The sequence below is a fragment of the Ambystoma mexicanum genome, chromosome 11, assembly GCF_040938575.1.
Source record: "Ambystoma mexicanum isolate Mex_15411 chromosome 11, UKY_AmexF1_1, whole genome shotgun sequence".
Lineage (NCBI taxonomy): Eukaryota > Metazoa > Chordata > Amphibia > Caudata > Ambystomatidae > Ambystoma > Ambystoma mexicanum.
Genome location: NC_090934.1, coordinates 683,395,495 through 683,411,084, shown reverse-complemented (window position 1 = coordinate 683,411,084; position 15,590 = coordinate 683,395,495). Strand labels below are relative to the sequence as shown.

General features: G+C 47.2%; 1 protein-coding gene across 2 annotated transcripts in view; it reads left to right on the top strand.

Annotated features, from left to right (window-relative positions):
* The window catches only part of DCDC1 (doublecortin domain containing 1), a 218,562-nt gene that overhangs the window by 64,649 nt on the left and 138,323 nt on the right, over positions 1 to 15,590 (top strand). For both annotated transcript variants that reach the window (XM_069623541.1, XM_069623540.1), the window contains exon 3: positions 7,131 to 7,400. In XM_069623541.1, the coding sequence (XP_069479642.1) occupies positions 7,131 to 7,400 (270 nt within the window). The remainder of the gene's footprint in view (positions 1 to 7,130; positions 7,401 to 15,590) is intronic.

Genomic DNA, 15,590 nt, shown 5'->3' with positions numbered 1-15,590 from the left:
CAATCATTCAATATCATGCTCAATACATCGCTCGGGTGGGAATTTAATGCTCGCCTCCTAGTCTTTAATAGAATTAATACTCCCTGCGCAGCTAGCAGGGGTAAGCTTCATTCTATGACAAGACTGGAGGCGAGCATTATGCTTGTTCAAAGCTCCCCAACAAACCGACCGCTAAACCCTCGGTCGGCTTGAAATAAAATTCTTTAAAAGTTCGATCATTCGACCAATCTGCTGCTAGCATAATATATCTAAGAGATACCCCTGTCTTAAAAGCCTTAGACGCCATAGCTCAGCGCACTGAATGCGCTCCATACTTTCCCACATCTATGCCTGCTGCATGAATGATTTCTTTAACCCATCTGGCGATAGTCGCTGTGGATACACCTTTGTAAGGCTTCCTGTGCGCTATAAGCAATTGCTTAGCATTCGTTGCTCTATATTCTGCCGTCCTGCTCTCGTACTCCTTTACGCAGCTTGCTACACACCATTTAGGTCTACTCCGAAAATATGGATAGTGAACTGAGGATGTCCCTGTCTTAGTTCTCCCCACTATTGTAAAAGTTACGCCCTCGGGTCCGAATGACTTCCTATCTACCTCTAGGGCTCTCACGTCTGACATGCGTTTACAAGAAACTAGGCACAGTAGCATTGCTAACTTACCAGATAACTGTTTCAGCGATAAATATCTGTTGCCTGGCCAACTCTCTAACAGCTTAAGAACAGACAGCACATCCCAGACCGTCTTATATCAAGGCTCTGGGGGTACTGTAAACTTGGCTCCTCTAATAAGCCGACCCACTGCTTCCCCGCTGGTACACCCTCGATAGGGAGATGTCCCGCGGATATAGCGGACCTATACACTCCTATGGTGCGGAACGCTTTACCACCTTGCAACAATTGAGCTAAAAAGTTCAAAATCATCACTACAGGTGCAGAAACGGGATGAACACCTCTCCCTCTGCACCAGCTAGTCTACTTGGCCCAAGCCGCGTCGTAGCTCCTTCTTGTGGACGGGGCCCAGGATTCCGCGATAAACTGCGCAGCCTGAGCTGAAATGCCTGGCAACGCCCAGCATCTCCTGATATCCTGCACGCGATGAGCAGGATTCACACCCCCCCACCCCTCCCCCCCTCCTCCCCACCACCACCACTCTCAGAGGGTGATACGAACCAGGTGGGTCCGTGAGAAGGTTCTCTCCTTCCGGGAGGAGCCTCGAGTAATCCACTGCTAGCTCCATAAGCGTCGGGAACCATACTTGTGACTTCCAGCATGGCGCTACTAATAGCAACTCCGCCGTTACCCTCCGACACTTCGCTAGAACTCTGCTCAGCATCATGAACGGGGTAAACACGTAGTGCGGACCTCTGCTCCACTCTTGCAAGAACGCATCCGTACCTTGAGCTCCAGGGTCTACCATCCAGCTAAAATATTCAGCTGTTTGAGCGTTCAACCGGGATGCGAACAGGTCTATGTGTACTGGCCCCCATCTCTCGGTCATCCTCTGAAACACTGCTGGATCCAGCTTCCAATCGCTGGAATCTGTGAGGTAGCACGAGTTCCAGTCCGCTATTACGTCCAGCGTTTTGGGGAGGTACTCCGCTGTGACCGACGTCTCTGACTGTAGGCAGAGGTGCCAAAAGTCCTTTCCTAGCTCCGCCAGCATCCTGGATATAGTGCTGCCTAGGTTGTTTATGTATCGCACTGCCGATATGTTGTCCATCTTCAGCAGGACACATCATCTCATCTTCCCTTTCGTGAAGGCTCTGATCACGAAGGATCCTGCCAACAGCTCTAGGCAATTTATGTGCAATTGGAGCTCCTCCTCGCTCCATTTCCCTCCTGTCTGCAGGTCTCCGCGCCGAGCACCCCAGCCCAGCGGGTGGCACTGGATTCAATAATCAGATCTGGCCTGTCTCCGAAAATGGCACGACCATTCCAGGCATCCATATTCTTCAACCACCATTCCAGTTCTGTCTTGGACTCCTGATCCAACGGCACTAATTGGTGGTATCTCAGGCCTTGCTCCAGATGTCTTATCTTCAACCTCTGCAGAGCACAATAATGTAATGGCCCCGGAAATATGGCCTGGATAGAAGCTGCTAACAGCCCCACAATCCTTGCTAGAGTTCGGAGGGACACGACTTGCTTCTGTAGGCATAATCTCAATTCTCTTTTGATATTGCGGATCTTCTGGGCTGGAAGCTCGAGCGTCGCTTTCTTGGTATCTAGGATGAAACCTAGAAAGTCCAGTCTTTGCGCTGGCTCGGTATCCGACTTCTCTATGTTCACTAGGAATCCTAGGGAAGCTAGCAGTTCCTGAACCCAAAGTGTCTGGTACTTGAGGGACTCTCGGTCCTCGGCCAGAAGCAGAAGGTTGTCTAGATAGATGATCAATCTTATTTCCTTTTCTCTTATTGCTGCTGCTACCGGCTTCATAACCTTGGTAAAGGTCCAAGGCGCCGAGGCAAGCCCGAAGGGCATAGTCCTGAACTGCCAAAGCTGTCCTTTCCAGCGAAAAGCTAGGAAAGTTCTGAATTCTTCTGCTATCAGTATCATTAGGTAGGCATCCTTCAGATCCAGTCTCGTCAGCCAATCCTTCTCTCTGAGCGAATCTCGGAGTTGAAGGATGCCCTCCATCTTGAAATGTCAGTATACTATCCAACCGTTCAGTTCTTTCAAGTTTATAACTGGGCGCACCTTCTCTTTCCTGTGCACCAGAAACATATTGCTTATAAATTTGGGATCCCCCCGGCACCTTTCTATGGCGTTCTTCACCGCTAGTAGGCCTAGCTCCTGGTCTAGAAGCCTCCGCTCTGCGCGCGCCAGATGCTGCTGGTGAGGCCTGTGCCCTTGTACGGGCGGGTGCACAAACTCTAGTCTCATACCCGCAACCGTTTGTAACACCCAGGCATCGCTGGAAAGCTTGCACCAGTTTCTCAAGAACATGCCAGTTCTCCCCCCTACTGGGGGGGGTAATACGCTGCTCTCACCTTGAGCGAATCCTTGTCCATGACCGGATCCTCTTCCTCTGTGACCTCTTGGAAAGCGTCCTCTGGACGGGAAGGAGGAGTCCTGCTGCCTATTCTCCCAGTATTGAGCTCTCGGATTCTGGGGTCTTCTTCCCCCTCGAGTATGACCAGGGAAGGATTGGGAAGGATTTTCCGGATGGAAGCCTGCGCCTTCTCCAACGACGTGTAAGTGCAGCGGCCCATCTCCTTGCCGAAGGTCTCACCGAAGAGGAGTCCTTGAGCTGCCTCTCCGGCCTTGTATGAGTCTAAATCACTAAGCTTCTCATTGATCTTCAATAATAGACCTCTTCGGCGCTCGGAAGCGATAGCGCAGTTTGCATTTCCCAAAAGGCATACCGCCCTCTGTGCCCAGCCTGCTAGTGTGTCGGTGTCTACCTCTTCTCCCGTATCCCTGGCTCTCTCCGCAAGGTCCATGATCTTCGCAAGTGGCCTGACCAGGTCCAGCACCTTCTCCTGGCAACTCCTCCAAGATCTATCAATACCCTTACGGGGGTCTTTGCTTGTCTTCGAAACAAAAGTTAGCATTTTGGGGTCTAACTCTGACGTCTCAGCCACTTTTCCTGGAAGTTCTGGTCTTGGGCACTCCGCTCGAAGTCTCTGACGGACCTCCTTGTCCAGCGCCTTTCTTAGTCTCTTGGTCATATGCTGCACCACTCTCGGTGAGGGCTGCCAGTCTGATGACCTCGGATTCCGGATACTGTCCGGATCAAACATACCTTCCTCCTCCTCTTCAAGGTGTTTCTCCTTCCGGAGTCTTTTCCCTCCACTGGGTTTGCACTCCTCCTCGTCTCTCAATTCATCCTCATCCTGAGAGGGAGGTTCTCCATCTTCCAGCTCCTCTTCTGTGCCTGGGTTCTCATCTCCATTATAATCTTCCCCTGGAGAAGGGGGTCGTGAGGTCCGGCACGGTCTGTCGCTGCAAATAAGCTTCACGGAGCTTTGCGAAGGCATCGACCTCTGGGGCCTTCTCTTTTGCCCCTTCCAAAGGGCCCTAGGGGTCGAGAGGAGCTTTCCTCTTCCGGGCCTTGATACTCCCCTGTGACCCTTTCTCTGAGGGTTCTGTGGGCGTGCAATCAGTCCGTATGGTGCTGTCTACTGGCTGCTGTAGCCTCGCCTCTAAGGACTCCAGCCTATCTTGTAGAGGTTTAACCCCTAGAGCCACTGCATCTATCAGTGAGTTACCCAGCACCTCCTTGAAGCTGGCAGCTAGGTCTGAAGGCTGCTCTTCTTCGCTCCACTCGAATTCCGACATCGTGCGAGGATGCTGTGTGCCTTAAATACCTGAAAAAGGTGTTGCAGCACGCCCCTTTCACTATAGATGCTACTGCCGGGAAAGAGAGAGTATTATCTCACTTTTCTTCCTCCCATTTAGACCATAAATTCTTTTTTTTATTTTTGGTTATTTTGTTATATATATTTTTTCTTTTTAATTGTGGCTGCACCAGACTTACACTCTTCCTGGTTGCCTGGATAGGCGTGTTTCTCTTGGTGGGCCCCTCTGTGCTGGGCACCGTGTGTTAGGTAAGCAGGTCACCTGCTACTGATCTCCACTGCTCCCTGCACTCCGTGTGCTGCAGCCTGCTTTTGTGCCGTCAGCGTGTGTAGTCGAGTGCTCCGCTATACCCATTAATGAGGAAAATCCTGAATTTGCTATGAACGTAGCTCGTTCACTTCACTGCCGGGCCCGGCTATCAACACACGGTCTGCTTTGTTCCGCGTCGCTGAGAAACATGCGACGCGGAAACGAGCGGAGATAAGGCCCCTCCTACCCAAAGGAGGGGGCCGGGGAACTCTGCAGTCCCTGAGAGCGGCAGACTCTGCCTCAGCAAGGGAGGGGGCTCCTAGTGCCTCCGTAGCGGCTCTGGCCGCTCTCCCATACTGCCGCCTCCACTACCCCAAAGGAGGGGCCGGCAGCTCCCGGACCACGCGACTCGAATCGCTGCAGGTCCTCACGGCATCGGCTCGTCCCCTGGAGTGCCAGTCATATGGCACGGGGTGTCCATGCCGTGAGAAGTACTTGCCGCGAAGGCGATAGTAAAGAAAAAATGAAACGAAAATGAAACGTGATCGAACGCGTACGCGCTCTGCCTCTGCAACCTTAAAAATTACGATCTGAGACAATGTTAATCTTACAATTGTAGCGATTTCCCTGCCCGCATTCGCGGTACACTTCACTAATTAAGTACACAATCTGTCCCTACGCAATGCTTTCTAAATACAACATTACCATAGGGAGATGAATACAATAGTACTTATCTGCTTGAAGAGCAGTAAAAGAAGAGGAGCTGCTCAGGGACAGGATGTGGTCATAGCTGAGCAAGGGGTGAGATGGACTACAGAGGCTATGGGGATTGTAGTTCAAAAGAAGAAAAGTCTGTTCAGACTGTTTTCAGTGTTTGGTTATGGTTTTTTTGAGTTTGTTGAAACTGCTGAAGAGTGGTAAATTAAAGAAGTTGAAGCATAATGCTCACCTCCAGTCTTGTCATAGAATGTCTATTTGCTGTCCTCTCTGTGCCGGGCGCGCTTCTGTCCCACTAATGGCACACACTACTGTATGGCACTGATCCAAGTCACATGCCAACATGTGTTTAAGGCTCAATGATCAGTGGCCTAGAGTACACTTGTGCATTGGCGCACTGCATGCTGGCTGTGTACCAGAAGTGAAATGGCCAGTGGACAGCTTAAGTGTTCTGCATGTGCCACTGAGTGCTCTCACCTACAGATGCTCAGTGGCGTTAGAGCAGCATGTACCAGAAGCCAGTCACACCACTGACCCTACCTGCCTGCTGAACTAGATGACTGCCCCTGATACCGTGGCTGCCTGGCTAATGCAGTATTCCTGGTTATTAAAGTAATGAAGTGGCATCAGTGGCAAGCAGGCTGACTGGATCCGTGTGCAGGCATGGCCAGGACTAGCCAGGACTAGTGTCGACGGCTCGTTGTTGTACATGAAAACGGATAATTAACACAGCAGCTCTGTTGAGGCTTTTCAGGTTCATAGATAACAATGAGCTGAGTCTGGCTGCAAAGGTGTGCCACCCCTCTTGGGAGAGTGGTCCCTCCCAGGGCTCCTGCTAAGATCACATGATGTGACGGACACACAAAGAGACGAGCCGTTCCGGTTCATCAGTCGATGTTAACTGACTCCTGCCTGCTCTGTCATTTGCTTGTGGTGTGCCACCCCTCTTGGGAGAGTGGTCCCTCCCAGGGCTCCTGCTAAGATCACATGATGTGACGGACACACAAAGAGACGAGCCGTTCCGGTTCATCAGTCGATGTTAACTGACTCCTGCCTGCTCTGTCATTTGCTGCAGTGCGATACTAGTGTTGAGTAGCAGGCAGTAGGCCTGCTGCTGCTGCAGGGCCCTCCGCCAGGACAGTGCCCCTGCTGGGCTACGCTGTCCCTGATGTCCCATTACTGTCTTGGCAGATTCCTGCTGTGCAACTCTGCACGCATGGGCCGGTGCCCCTGCTGGGCAACTCCGGCTGCATTGGCCACAATGGCCTGAGTGCCCCCAGGCCATGGAAGAGCCCATATACCTATGGGCTGACAGGGTGCCCCCTTTCCTTGTGTGCCGGCTGGGCTCAGGACACCACAATGTACACTGTGATGGACAGGTAAAATAATGACGTTGTCAAAACACCACATTACAATTGAAATAAGTCTAGGACGTTAGGTACCATTGCTGAAAAATAAGCTCCAGGGCCTAGCATTGGCAAGCACTCCTCAAATTAAGTGTGTGGGTGTGTGTGTGGGGGTGTGGGTGTGTGGGGGTGTGGGGGTGTGGGTGTGTGGGTGTGTGGGTGCGTGGGTGCGTAATGGGAAGGTATCATTTGTAATTGGAGCTAATATTTCAATTAAATGAACGCCAAAAACCCAATTGTGAAAAACAGTATTTTCGTCCTCTAATTGAGTTATTTTGTACTGTTAAATATTATCATTGGTGCCTCTTTTCGGCGCTATAGGATTTTTAAAAACATTTTTCCATTTGTTTCGCGGTCATAGCCTAATGTTGAGGTATTGATGATGCAATGTGCTATACATATATAAATAAAAACATGGCCTGTTTTCTTTTGTCTTTTTCCAATATATCCCTACAGGAAGTTCAAATCTCCTAATGCAAGCACGGATGCTGAACGGAAAGTACACCGCAGACCCAAGCTGCTTGCTGCTCGCATTCGTCCCCAATCTACAGTAATAGCAAGAAGGTCAACACATCAGGATTGCTGCACACATCAAACGAAACCAGTTCAGAGGAGTGATGGAATATTAGACCGCCATGGCTGCAAATCAAAGCGTGCACACAATTCCTGTTTTGTGTCACCTTACAAGAGCAGTAGACCTGCGACAGCGCTGCCGGGTCAGCTCAGGTAATCAAAGCGCTTCCGCGTTTCTTTTACTCTGAGCGAAGGCGCGCCCCTGTCCAGCTTGTTTCTGACGGATGCATTTACCAGCCAGACTTGCACAACGCACAGACTGTTTTCAGACGTATTATTAGTTTAGTCGTCTTTCTGGTTCTCTTTAAATATCTGAGAACAGTGGAACAGTCGGTCACTGGAGGCATAGTGTCCAAATATTTAGATTTAGAAGGAACAAACGAGGCTTTGTGAAGTATGATAATGGGTCGTACTCGGCGGCGACCCGAGTAAATTGTGGAGTGTTCAGCAACTCACAAGAACACGGCACATGTATATGTGTTGAAACATAGTGTGCCTTTCGCGGTCATTGTGAAAGCGTTGGACAGTATTACAAGTCTCCAAAAGCTATCACAATCGCCATAGGAAGGAAGGGCAGAACAAACTTTAATTGGTAGCCTAGGTAAAATACCAGCCAGGCACGCGATCCACTCTGCAGCTTAAGGGCAGTGGTAACATTACTGCAACAGATGCATCCATTGGAGCTGGGATAAATTACATCACTACTGCAAATACCCAATTTGAGAACACAATACCGTCCTACACGTACAGCCTTTACATCCAACATATGATGCGCTTGTCTTGAACATGAGACAAATCCTCAATGAAAGACTGCAACCAAGCACATGTGGTGTTTGGCGACATTGGAAAGCCACACAAACCTTTCACTGCACCCTCTTTTGACAGTGAAGTAGATGTGAGGTGCATTGAATGTACTGAAGAAGGCAGAACACACTACAAAGCAGGTAAACCTCGCAGACATATGGCTGTTCATGAACGTGGTCAGGGAGGACATCACATCAACATGTAACTCCATGAGAGGAGTGTGCCACAGGTAGAGGCAAGAGATGAATGACATTAGGTGACACTACCCCAAAATGATTAGATTGATCGGTCCAGTAACCCAATTTGGCACTGCACTGTCCTTGCTATAAACCCCACAATTGATTTATAGAATCCTCCTCCAAAAATCCGTATTCATCCTCCCTAGGTGCTGCACTGCTTTAGTGTTATGCATGTAGCCCAGTATCAAGTGATGTGATGGCTGCACCCCGGAACCATGACGGGCGTGCTACATGGTAGGTTTGTGCGTTTTAAATGTAGAGACATGTGCATCTAGAGTTGAAATAAAGGCACAGCCAGAAGCAATCCTCATCCAAAAACCACTTTGGCTTCCATCAAGCCTGATGTGGTGGGTCGGAAGAAGGAGCCGACACACTTGGGACATTTCTCCAACTTGTAATAAAACTAAAACAGATATTGCCTACCTTGCCCTATTGCTGTAGGGGTATTCCCTGCCCATCCAAACTAACTAAGGTACTCGTTGGTCATCAGGATGTCAAATCAAAAATGTCTGCAGTCCAAAACCTATAATATAAAGACTTCAGACATAAACAATATTAGGGTGCAGGGGCAGTAATCGTAGCCCTGACACACATACAATTGTGTGAAAATGGTATCCCAAAAACTTTGGAGAGCCCTATCCCCTGCACACCACAGTACTGTATAACAGTCAATAATTATAAATGTGAAGGAAATTGAGAGTTAATTCTAATATCAGAACAATTATAAGACAGTAAGATTTCATAAAGCAGTCTCAGTAGTCCAGCCTGTCAAAATGTTTCTTCATTCATTTTCATCAGGGGTAGTCTAGAAATGTCAACCAAATAATTAAAAAGCATTATTGGAAATACTTAAATGTAGGAACATATCAATCCCATTGAAAACAAGTTATAATAGTCATTGTAGGATAGGCAAAACAATAGTATAACTGCGGCCCAAGATATAATGCTTCATCTGGTCACTAAGGTGCCTAATACATCTATAGATGAGATTCCTTATATGGCCCATAAAGATGTTGAAAAAAGGATACTATTAGGTAACAACCATGAAAAAACGTACCCGGGAAAATCCTGTGAAGGAACTCGGCATTCAAAGGATTTCAAAACGGCACGGAAATCTGAAAGAGTAGAAAGCCTGCGTTAACTAGCGCATCATGTCAAAATACAAAAAAAAGTGAACAAAAGAATCGTACATCAAGTAACCATAATTTATGAACTCACCAATCTTCCAAGAGTTGACCCGTGTACTTCAAGTGAAATTAACTGAATACCGGTATAGCTGCGTAACCCAAAGTTTCCATCGAATGTAGTGTTGTCTGTGAATACGTTTCAAAACAGGTACATGGCCACGTAACAACATAAGAACGTCATACCATAATCACATCGTCGTGCTCCCAACTAACGCTCAGCCCATAATAGAAATAGAGGAAATACCACCATTCAGCACATTATGACAACAAAGAAATAGAGGAAATACCACCATTCAGCACATTATGACAACAAAGGAAACACCTGAAGTCCTAAAATATTAATATATATATATATAGTGTATAGTGGATGGCATATTATCAAAAAGAAATTGCCATGAAACCTAAAGAGAATCAAGGTGCAAATTATAAAAAACACTTCAAACCTTGATCACCGGATCAGATGTAGAGATTACTAAATATCCAAAAAGTGATACACCAAAACTATGTGTGTGCAAACTCAAAAATCAGAGTAATATAACCTTTAACATCCCTACCTACCACATGTACAATCTGAACCGATAAGAATGAATCAGGTAAATCTACACAAACAGGTCTAATAAATCGAAAAAATGTATGGAGAGAATAAATTCATGTTCAAAAGCATATAAACCTCAGTCATTTCGGGTAGAAATCTAATAAGTTATATCATTTACAGATCAAAGGGGCTCATTCCGCATTGGCTGGTAAACTGTAAAAGTGCCAGTAATAAGATTTAGCTGCACTGTTACTGGACCCGTCAAGTACGGGTATGCCTGAACACAGTTGCCGGAATCACTGGCACCAGAACCCACGCATCTGGAATTACCGGCGCCGGCATTACCGACACCAAAAATACCAGATGTGCCACAAACCTGTGCCGGTAATACCAGAACAATGGTATCAGTGGCATATCCTTAGCCTGTATTTGCCGGTAATACCTGCAGATATTTGCCATTATTACCGGCAAAAGCCAAGCGGCAAAACCTCCACCTGTAAGCAGCTGGTAAATGCATTCAGATGTGGGAAATGAGGCCATAGGTGCACCCAATGCACCCAGGTGCATCCAATCCAACCTGGATGAGCACACAAATGCCACACCTTCTACAAAGACACCACCATGCTGCCACTGATCAGTTAGCATCAACATGCAGCTGCTCCAGGCCAACATAGAGCTGCAGGGGCAGGATGACAGAGGGAGAGGGAGAGGGAGACGGAGGAGGAATAATAATAATAATGCACGCCGTGCTTCCATACCCCGTGTAAATGCTACACCATGGACCCTCACGGGCATGCAAATCCTCACCCTGTACCGCCTCAATAGGGAGAGCATTGAATATGTTCTCCACCTGATCCAGGAAGACATCGGGAGCAGGATCGGCATCAGGACAGCCATAACCCTTCTGCTAAAGCTGGTGTCGGTCCTGCATTTTCTTGCCACAGGCATGTTCCAGCACACTGAGCCAGCTGCATGTCATTTCGCAGACTGTGTTTTGCAAACAGCTAGGTTAGGTGCTGGGCGCACTACTGCGGCAGGTGGGGGCCAGCACATTGCACTCCTCACCACCCTGGCACAGGTGAACACCACAAAGGCAAGACTCTATGCCATTGCACTCATGCCCAATGTGGTGGTAGTCCTGAATTGCAGGCATGTTGAGCTGGTGGCGCCTCAGAGGAAGTCTATAGGAACCAGAAGCAGTTCCATTCACTTAATGTCCAGGTCACCTGTGATGCCACCCTCACAATCCTGCCCTGCTGCAACCGGTTCCCTTGATCAACCCAAGATGCCATGGTCCGATGGAACAGCACCCTGGTAGCGTATATGGAGGGGCATAGAGGCCAACGTACCTGGGTATTGGCTGAGTATGTTTTCCATCACAGTAACCTTGCTGTACAAATGGCATGCTGGGTGGGTTGGGGGTGTTGTCACCAACACATAGAAATTGCATGCCCTGACAAGGCCACATACATGCAGGACCCACCCGCACACACAACACATGAAGGGCTGCAACCCACCAGACTAGGGAATGACTCATGATGCAGCTGTGAAGGACCAAGACATGCTACCCCAACAGGCCAACCACACACACCCGACCACAGGTACCAGAATGAAACATTGCACATCCGACTCCATGCATGGTTTGCAAGATGGGGCTGGCCTGCCTAGGGGTGTCCAAAGTATGTCCAGCAGGTGCTCCAAGATCCATGGAAAAAGTGCAAAAATGACAGGTGGCAACACACATGTGCCTAATGTGTGATGCCAATATACGCTCCACAAAGGTGAAAGGGTAGTGAATTTTTGTGTCCTCATCAAAAGAAGTTGTCAGTGTCTCCCGTTCTCTTGACTTCTCACAATATTTACAAAGCACAGAGGAATTTCTTCTTTCCCTTGGTTCCTTTTCCACTTCCTTGAAGAGCTCCGAGAATGTCTCCCCTTCTCTTAGCCTTGACACAATGTTCACAATCCTAGGGGCTGTCTCCCTTTCCCAGGTTTCTCTTCCTTTTGCACAGCCACAACAACTGTCCTTCTTATCTATGTGCAAGTCCCAGACTCGCTTGGTTTGAACAATTCTCTTTTTAGGTAGATTTGGTGTAGTCTCCTGCCAAGTACTACCTATTGCACAGCCAATCTGGTTCACCTTTCTCCCAGGCACTGTGTCTGAAGATGAGAAACTGTGGTATTTCTTGTATGGGCGCGAACCCCAGACTTGCCTATTTTTGGCATTTGTCTTTCTTGGTAGGCTTGGCTTACTCTCCCGCCAAGCACTACCATATATGATCATAGATTTGAAAGTCTCTTCAATATTACTTTCATGGCCCCAGACCCTCAGCTCGGAGTATCTCTCCCCCTTCCCTGCTTGCCACCACCTCTTCTTACTCCCAGGGTCCTATACCTTAGGATATGGGTATTTCTCTCCCTTTTCTTCTTGCCACCACTTCCTCTGCTTGTCAGGGTCTCAGACCCTAGATTTTCTTGGTTCATGAGGGCGTCCACCTCCTCCCGTTCCTCCCCTTCCTCTGTCAGCCGTGGGACTCATGGTGTTTGGGAAGGGTTCATTTGGTCTGGGGTAGCCAGCAGCACCAATCATCCTTCAGGATGCTGTATCATAGACTTGGTGTGTGGGATCGATCCCTGAATGAAACAAACCTAATCAGGTATTGGAACCAGAAACCTTAAAATAAATTGGAGTCTAAATCTTCAGCTAGCATGTGCAGGACAAGACATTCTGATTTGAAGACATTTAGGCAATAAAAGCGAATATTCCTTAAGATGAAAACTAATTTGTAAATTTTGAAGCACCAGCTTCATTATGGATACCAAAAACCAGAAGAAGTTGCCTTGAGGACGACGACGGTCAAAACACATGTCAGCTTTGATCGATACCACTATTAAATAGCTTTCAGAAACTAGATTGTTGTTTTCATCATTGGTCTACACGTAAGTGTAATTAATGAAGAGTGGTGAAGCGCAAGTCATCAGCATTAGCATATTTTCTGTACTAATTTAACCAGGAAGGTTTGGTGATCTCTTCCTAATTTGGATGCTGCAGCACACCACGCAACATAAAGACTAGGTTCATAGCGCATCCACCTAAGGTTATACCCCCACATTTTTTCAAAATCCTTTGGGAAGCCTTTGCACTTCCAAAGCCTATCAACCGCCTGTCAGCTATGCCTGCCAAACTACCGTCCTTTCCTGCGCCTCAGTACTGGCACCGCAGCTCTTGGCTTCTTCTTGCGCATCCCGGCTTTCTCCCTGTGTACCACAGATATGGTGCCTTTCCTCGCGGCTCCTCCAGGTAGGACTGCTCCTCGTTGGAAGTCCTTCTTTCATTTTTATTCTATAGCCGGGTTCGGCTAGATAGAATTGGCTGGTCTGCTCATTAATGTTCCGCTGGGTGCTCTTCTGCACTCCGCGTATCTTCTTTGTCTCAGTACATTTCTCTAAGATGTCATGACTGTTCTTTTTCATCTCTGTACTATTTAGGGGAGGACACACTTCTACTTTGACATAGAAATATGAGGGATTCCTGGACTCTGGGGAGGGTGTGGAAGCTGGGACAGTGGTAGAAATATAAAGCATCTCTCCTAGGGTGTCATCCCTCATCCCATGAAGGTTTTCCCTCCCCATGATCCTCCCACGGTGCCTCACCCCCAGGGGCGACATCCAAGGATTTGTCACACCATAGAAAATAAAATACATTGTTGTGAGATGTCAGCAATGAGATCCAGACAGCAATGAGATCCAGACAGTTATGAAAATTAGTAGTATCCCTAAAACAGGTATCTGTTTTATGTTTTGGCTAGTGATGTAACCCCTCCACTCCTGTGTTCCCCCTACTGTGATGGGTCTCTGGTTTCTTGTTTCTAGATATTTTCGTGATACATAATATTTCTCACTTTCTCTATTTAAAGGATTTCCAATGTTGTCATCATATACTGTTGGGTGCTACTTCTCACCTTCCCAAGGGAGACTTTCCAGTTTTCTCAAGGTTTCAAACTCGAAGTTACATTTAGCGTTCATAGGTATTTATACCAAACAACGTTTGGCCTTTTCAGTGTTCCAAACTTAATATAACAATCTTCACAACTTTTGTCACTTTTCTTAACTTTCCCTGATGGCCTCCTCCTTCTGAAAATCTCCGATACCTTCCTTCAGTGTGATTGGCTTTCTGGGGTGGAGGCTCGCTCTGGTTTCCTTCTTCGGTTTCTTTTCCCTCCACATCAGGCTTCAGCTCTGTGCTGTTCTTGTTGTCTCTGTGCAGGTTACGGTTCAGACACTGCTCTCTGTGGAGCAGGCTCACCTCCCTAGCCTCAAAGAGAGAAGGGGCGAATCCTCTCGATTCGTCACACTGAACATGACATTTCACACATAAAAAGGAAGGATAATGTATATAGCACTGGTGATAATTCTTGTGACCCCAGAATAGGGCAAATAGATTGTTATTCCAATACCACTAACAAGTGTGCAATAGCAAGAAAAAGGCATGCCAAGAAGGCCTCCAGAAGCAACTGGCAGGAAAGGGACAGTAGTGAACACACCAGCAACTGCCAGGAACTCAAGCCTGAGCCACATTAGATCTCCCAGTGATCCTTCTGTAAGCGATATTCTATCAACACTACAGCTAAGTCAATCCCTACTCTGGGATGCTGAGGAAAACCCTTATTGATGTATTTTTATGTCCAGTACTCTGGATGACAACCCTTGTATAACACCCCCCTCTTAGAATCCCCCTGACCCCACTGAGCCAAGAAGTAGGTTTGTTTTGCAAATTAAAAGGTTTATTTGAAAAATTAAACAATGCATATATATCACACTTTTATAATAAATTAATATCTGATACTACACTTAGACATATGATGTGGATCCACGATGGATAATGTTACAGTGGTACACTTGATTACTTAGGAGTAGTATAGAGGATGAGGTAGCTGAAAATGCTTGATGGTTTCAAGGAAATGCAAGGTGGAATAAAATGCAGTACAGCAAATAAACTTGATATGATTTCAACCAACAACAATGTAATCACCTTTCTCTGGCAACTCACTCCCCCCCTTTATACAATATAAGGAGATGGAAAGGAGCGCACAGTCTTCAAGAATCCCAACAAATCACACTTTATAATGCAATACACAGTTCCAGTTCCCCCAGCATGCTTAGAGAAAACAGGTATGAGTTTTAAACACAGGCGAATTACTTTGAAATGTGGTGGCAATGAAGTGAAAAGATGCTAAAATTGATTTTAATTCCCTGCAGGAGGTTCAGGGTGAGGGAGAGATACTTTATATTAGTTCAGGCTCACTTTAGCAATGCCCTATGAGTAACTAGCAGGTTAAATGGATTTTAGCCAAGGAAAGCAAGGAGCTGCTGACTTTTACAGGTGAAAAAATCAGGCCAAATTGCGGTAAATTTCGCGAGTGCGTGAATCGTGATTATGGAGGAAGTAAAAGGAGTAGCAAGTCGGCTCTTCGTTGGAAAGCCTAGAATCTCAGCTTTAAAATGAAAGTTAAACCACGTTCCTAGGATAAACGGTTCCGAAGATACGGACAATTTAGTAAAGGTAGTTTTTCGGATT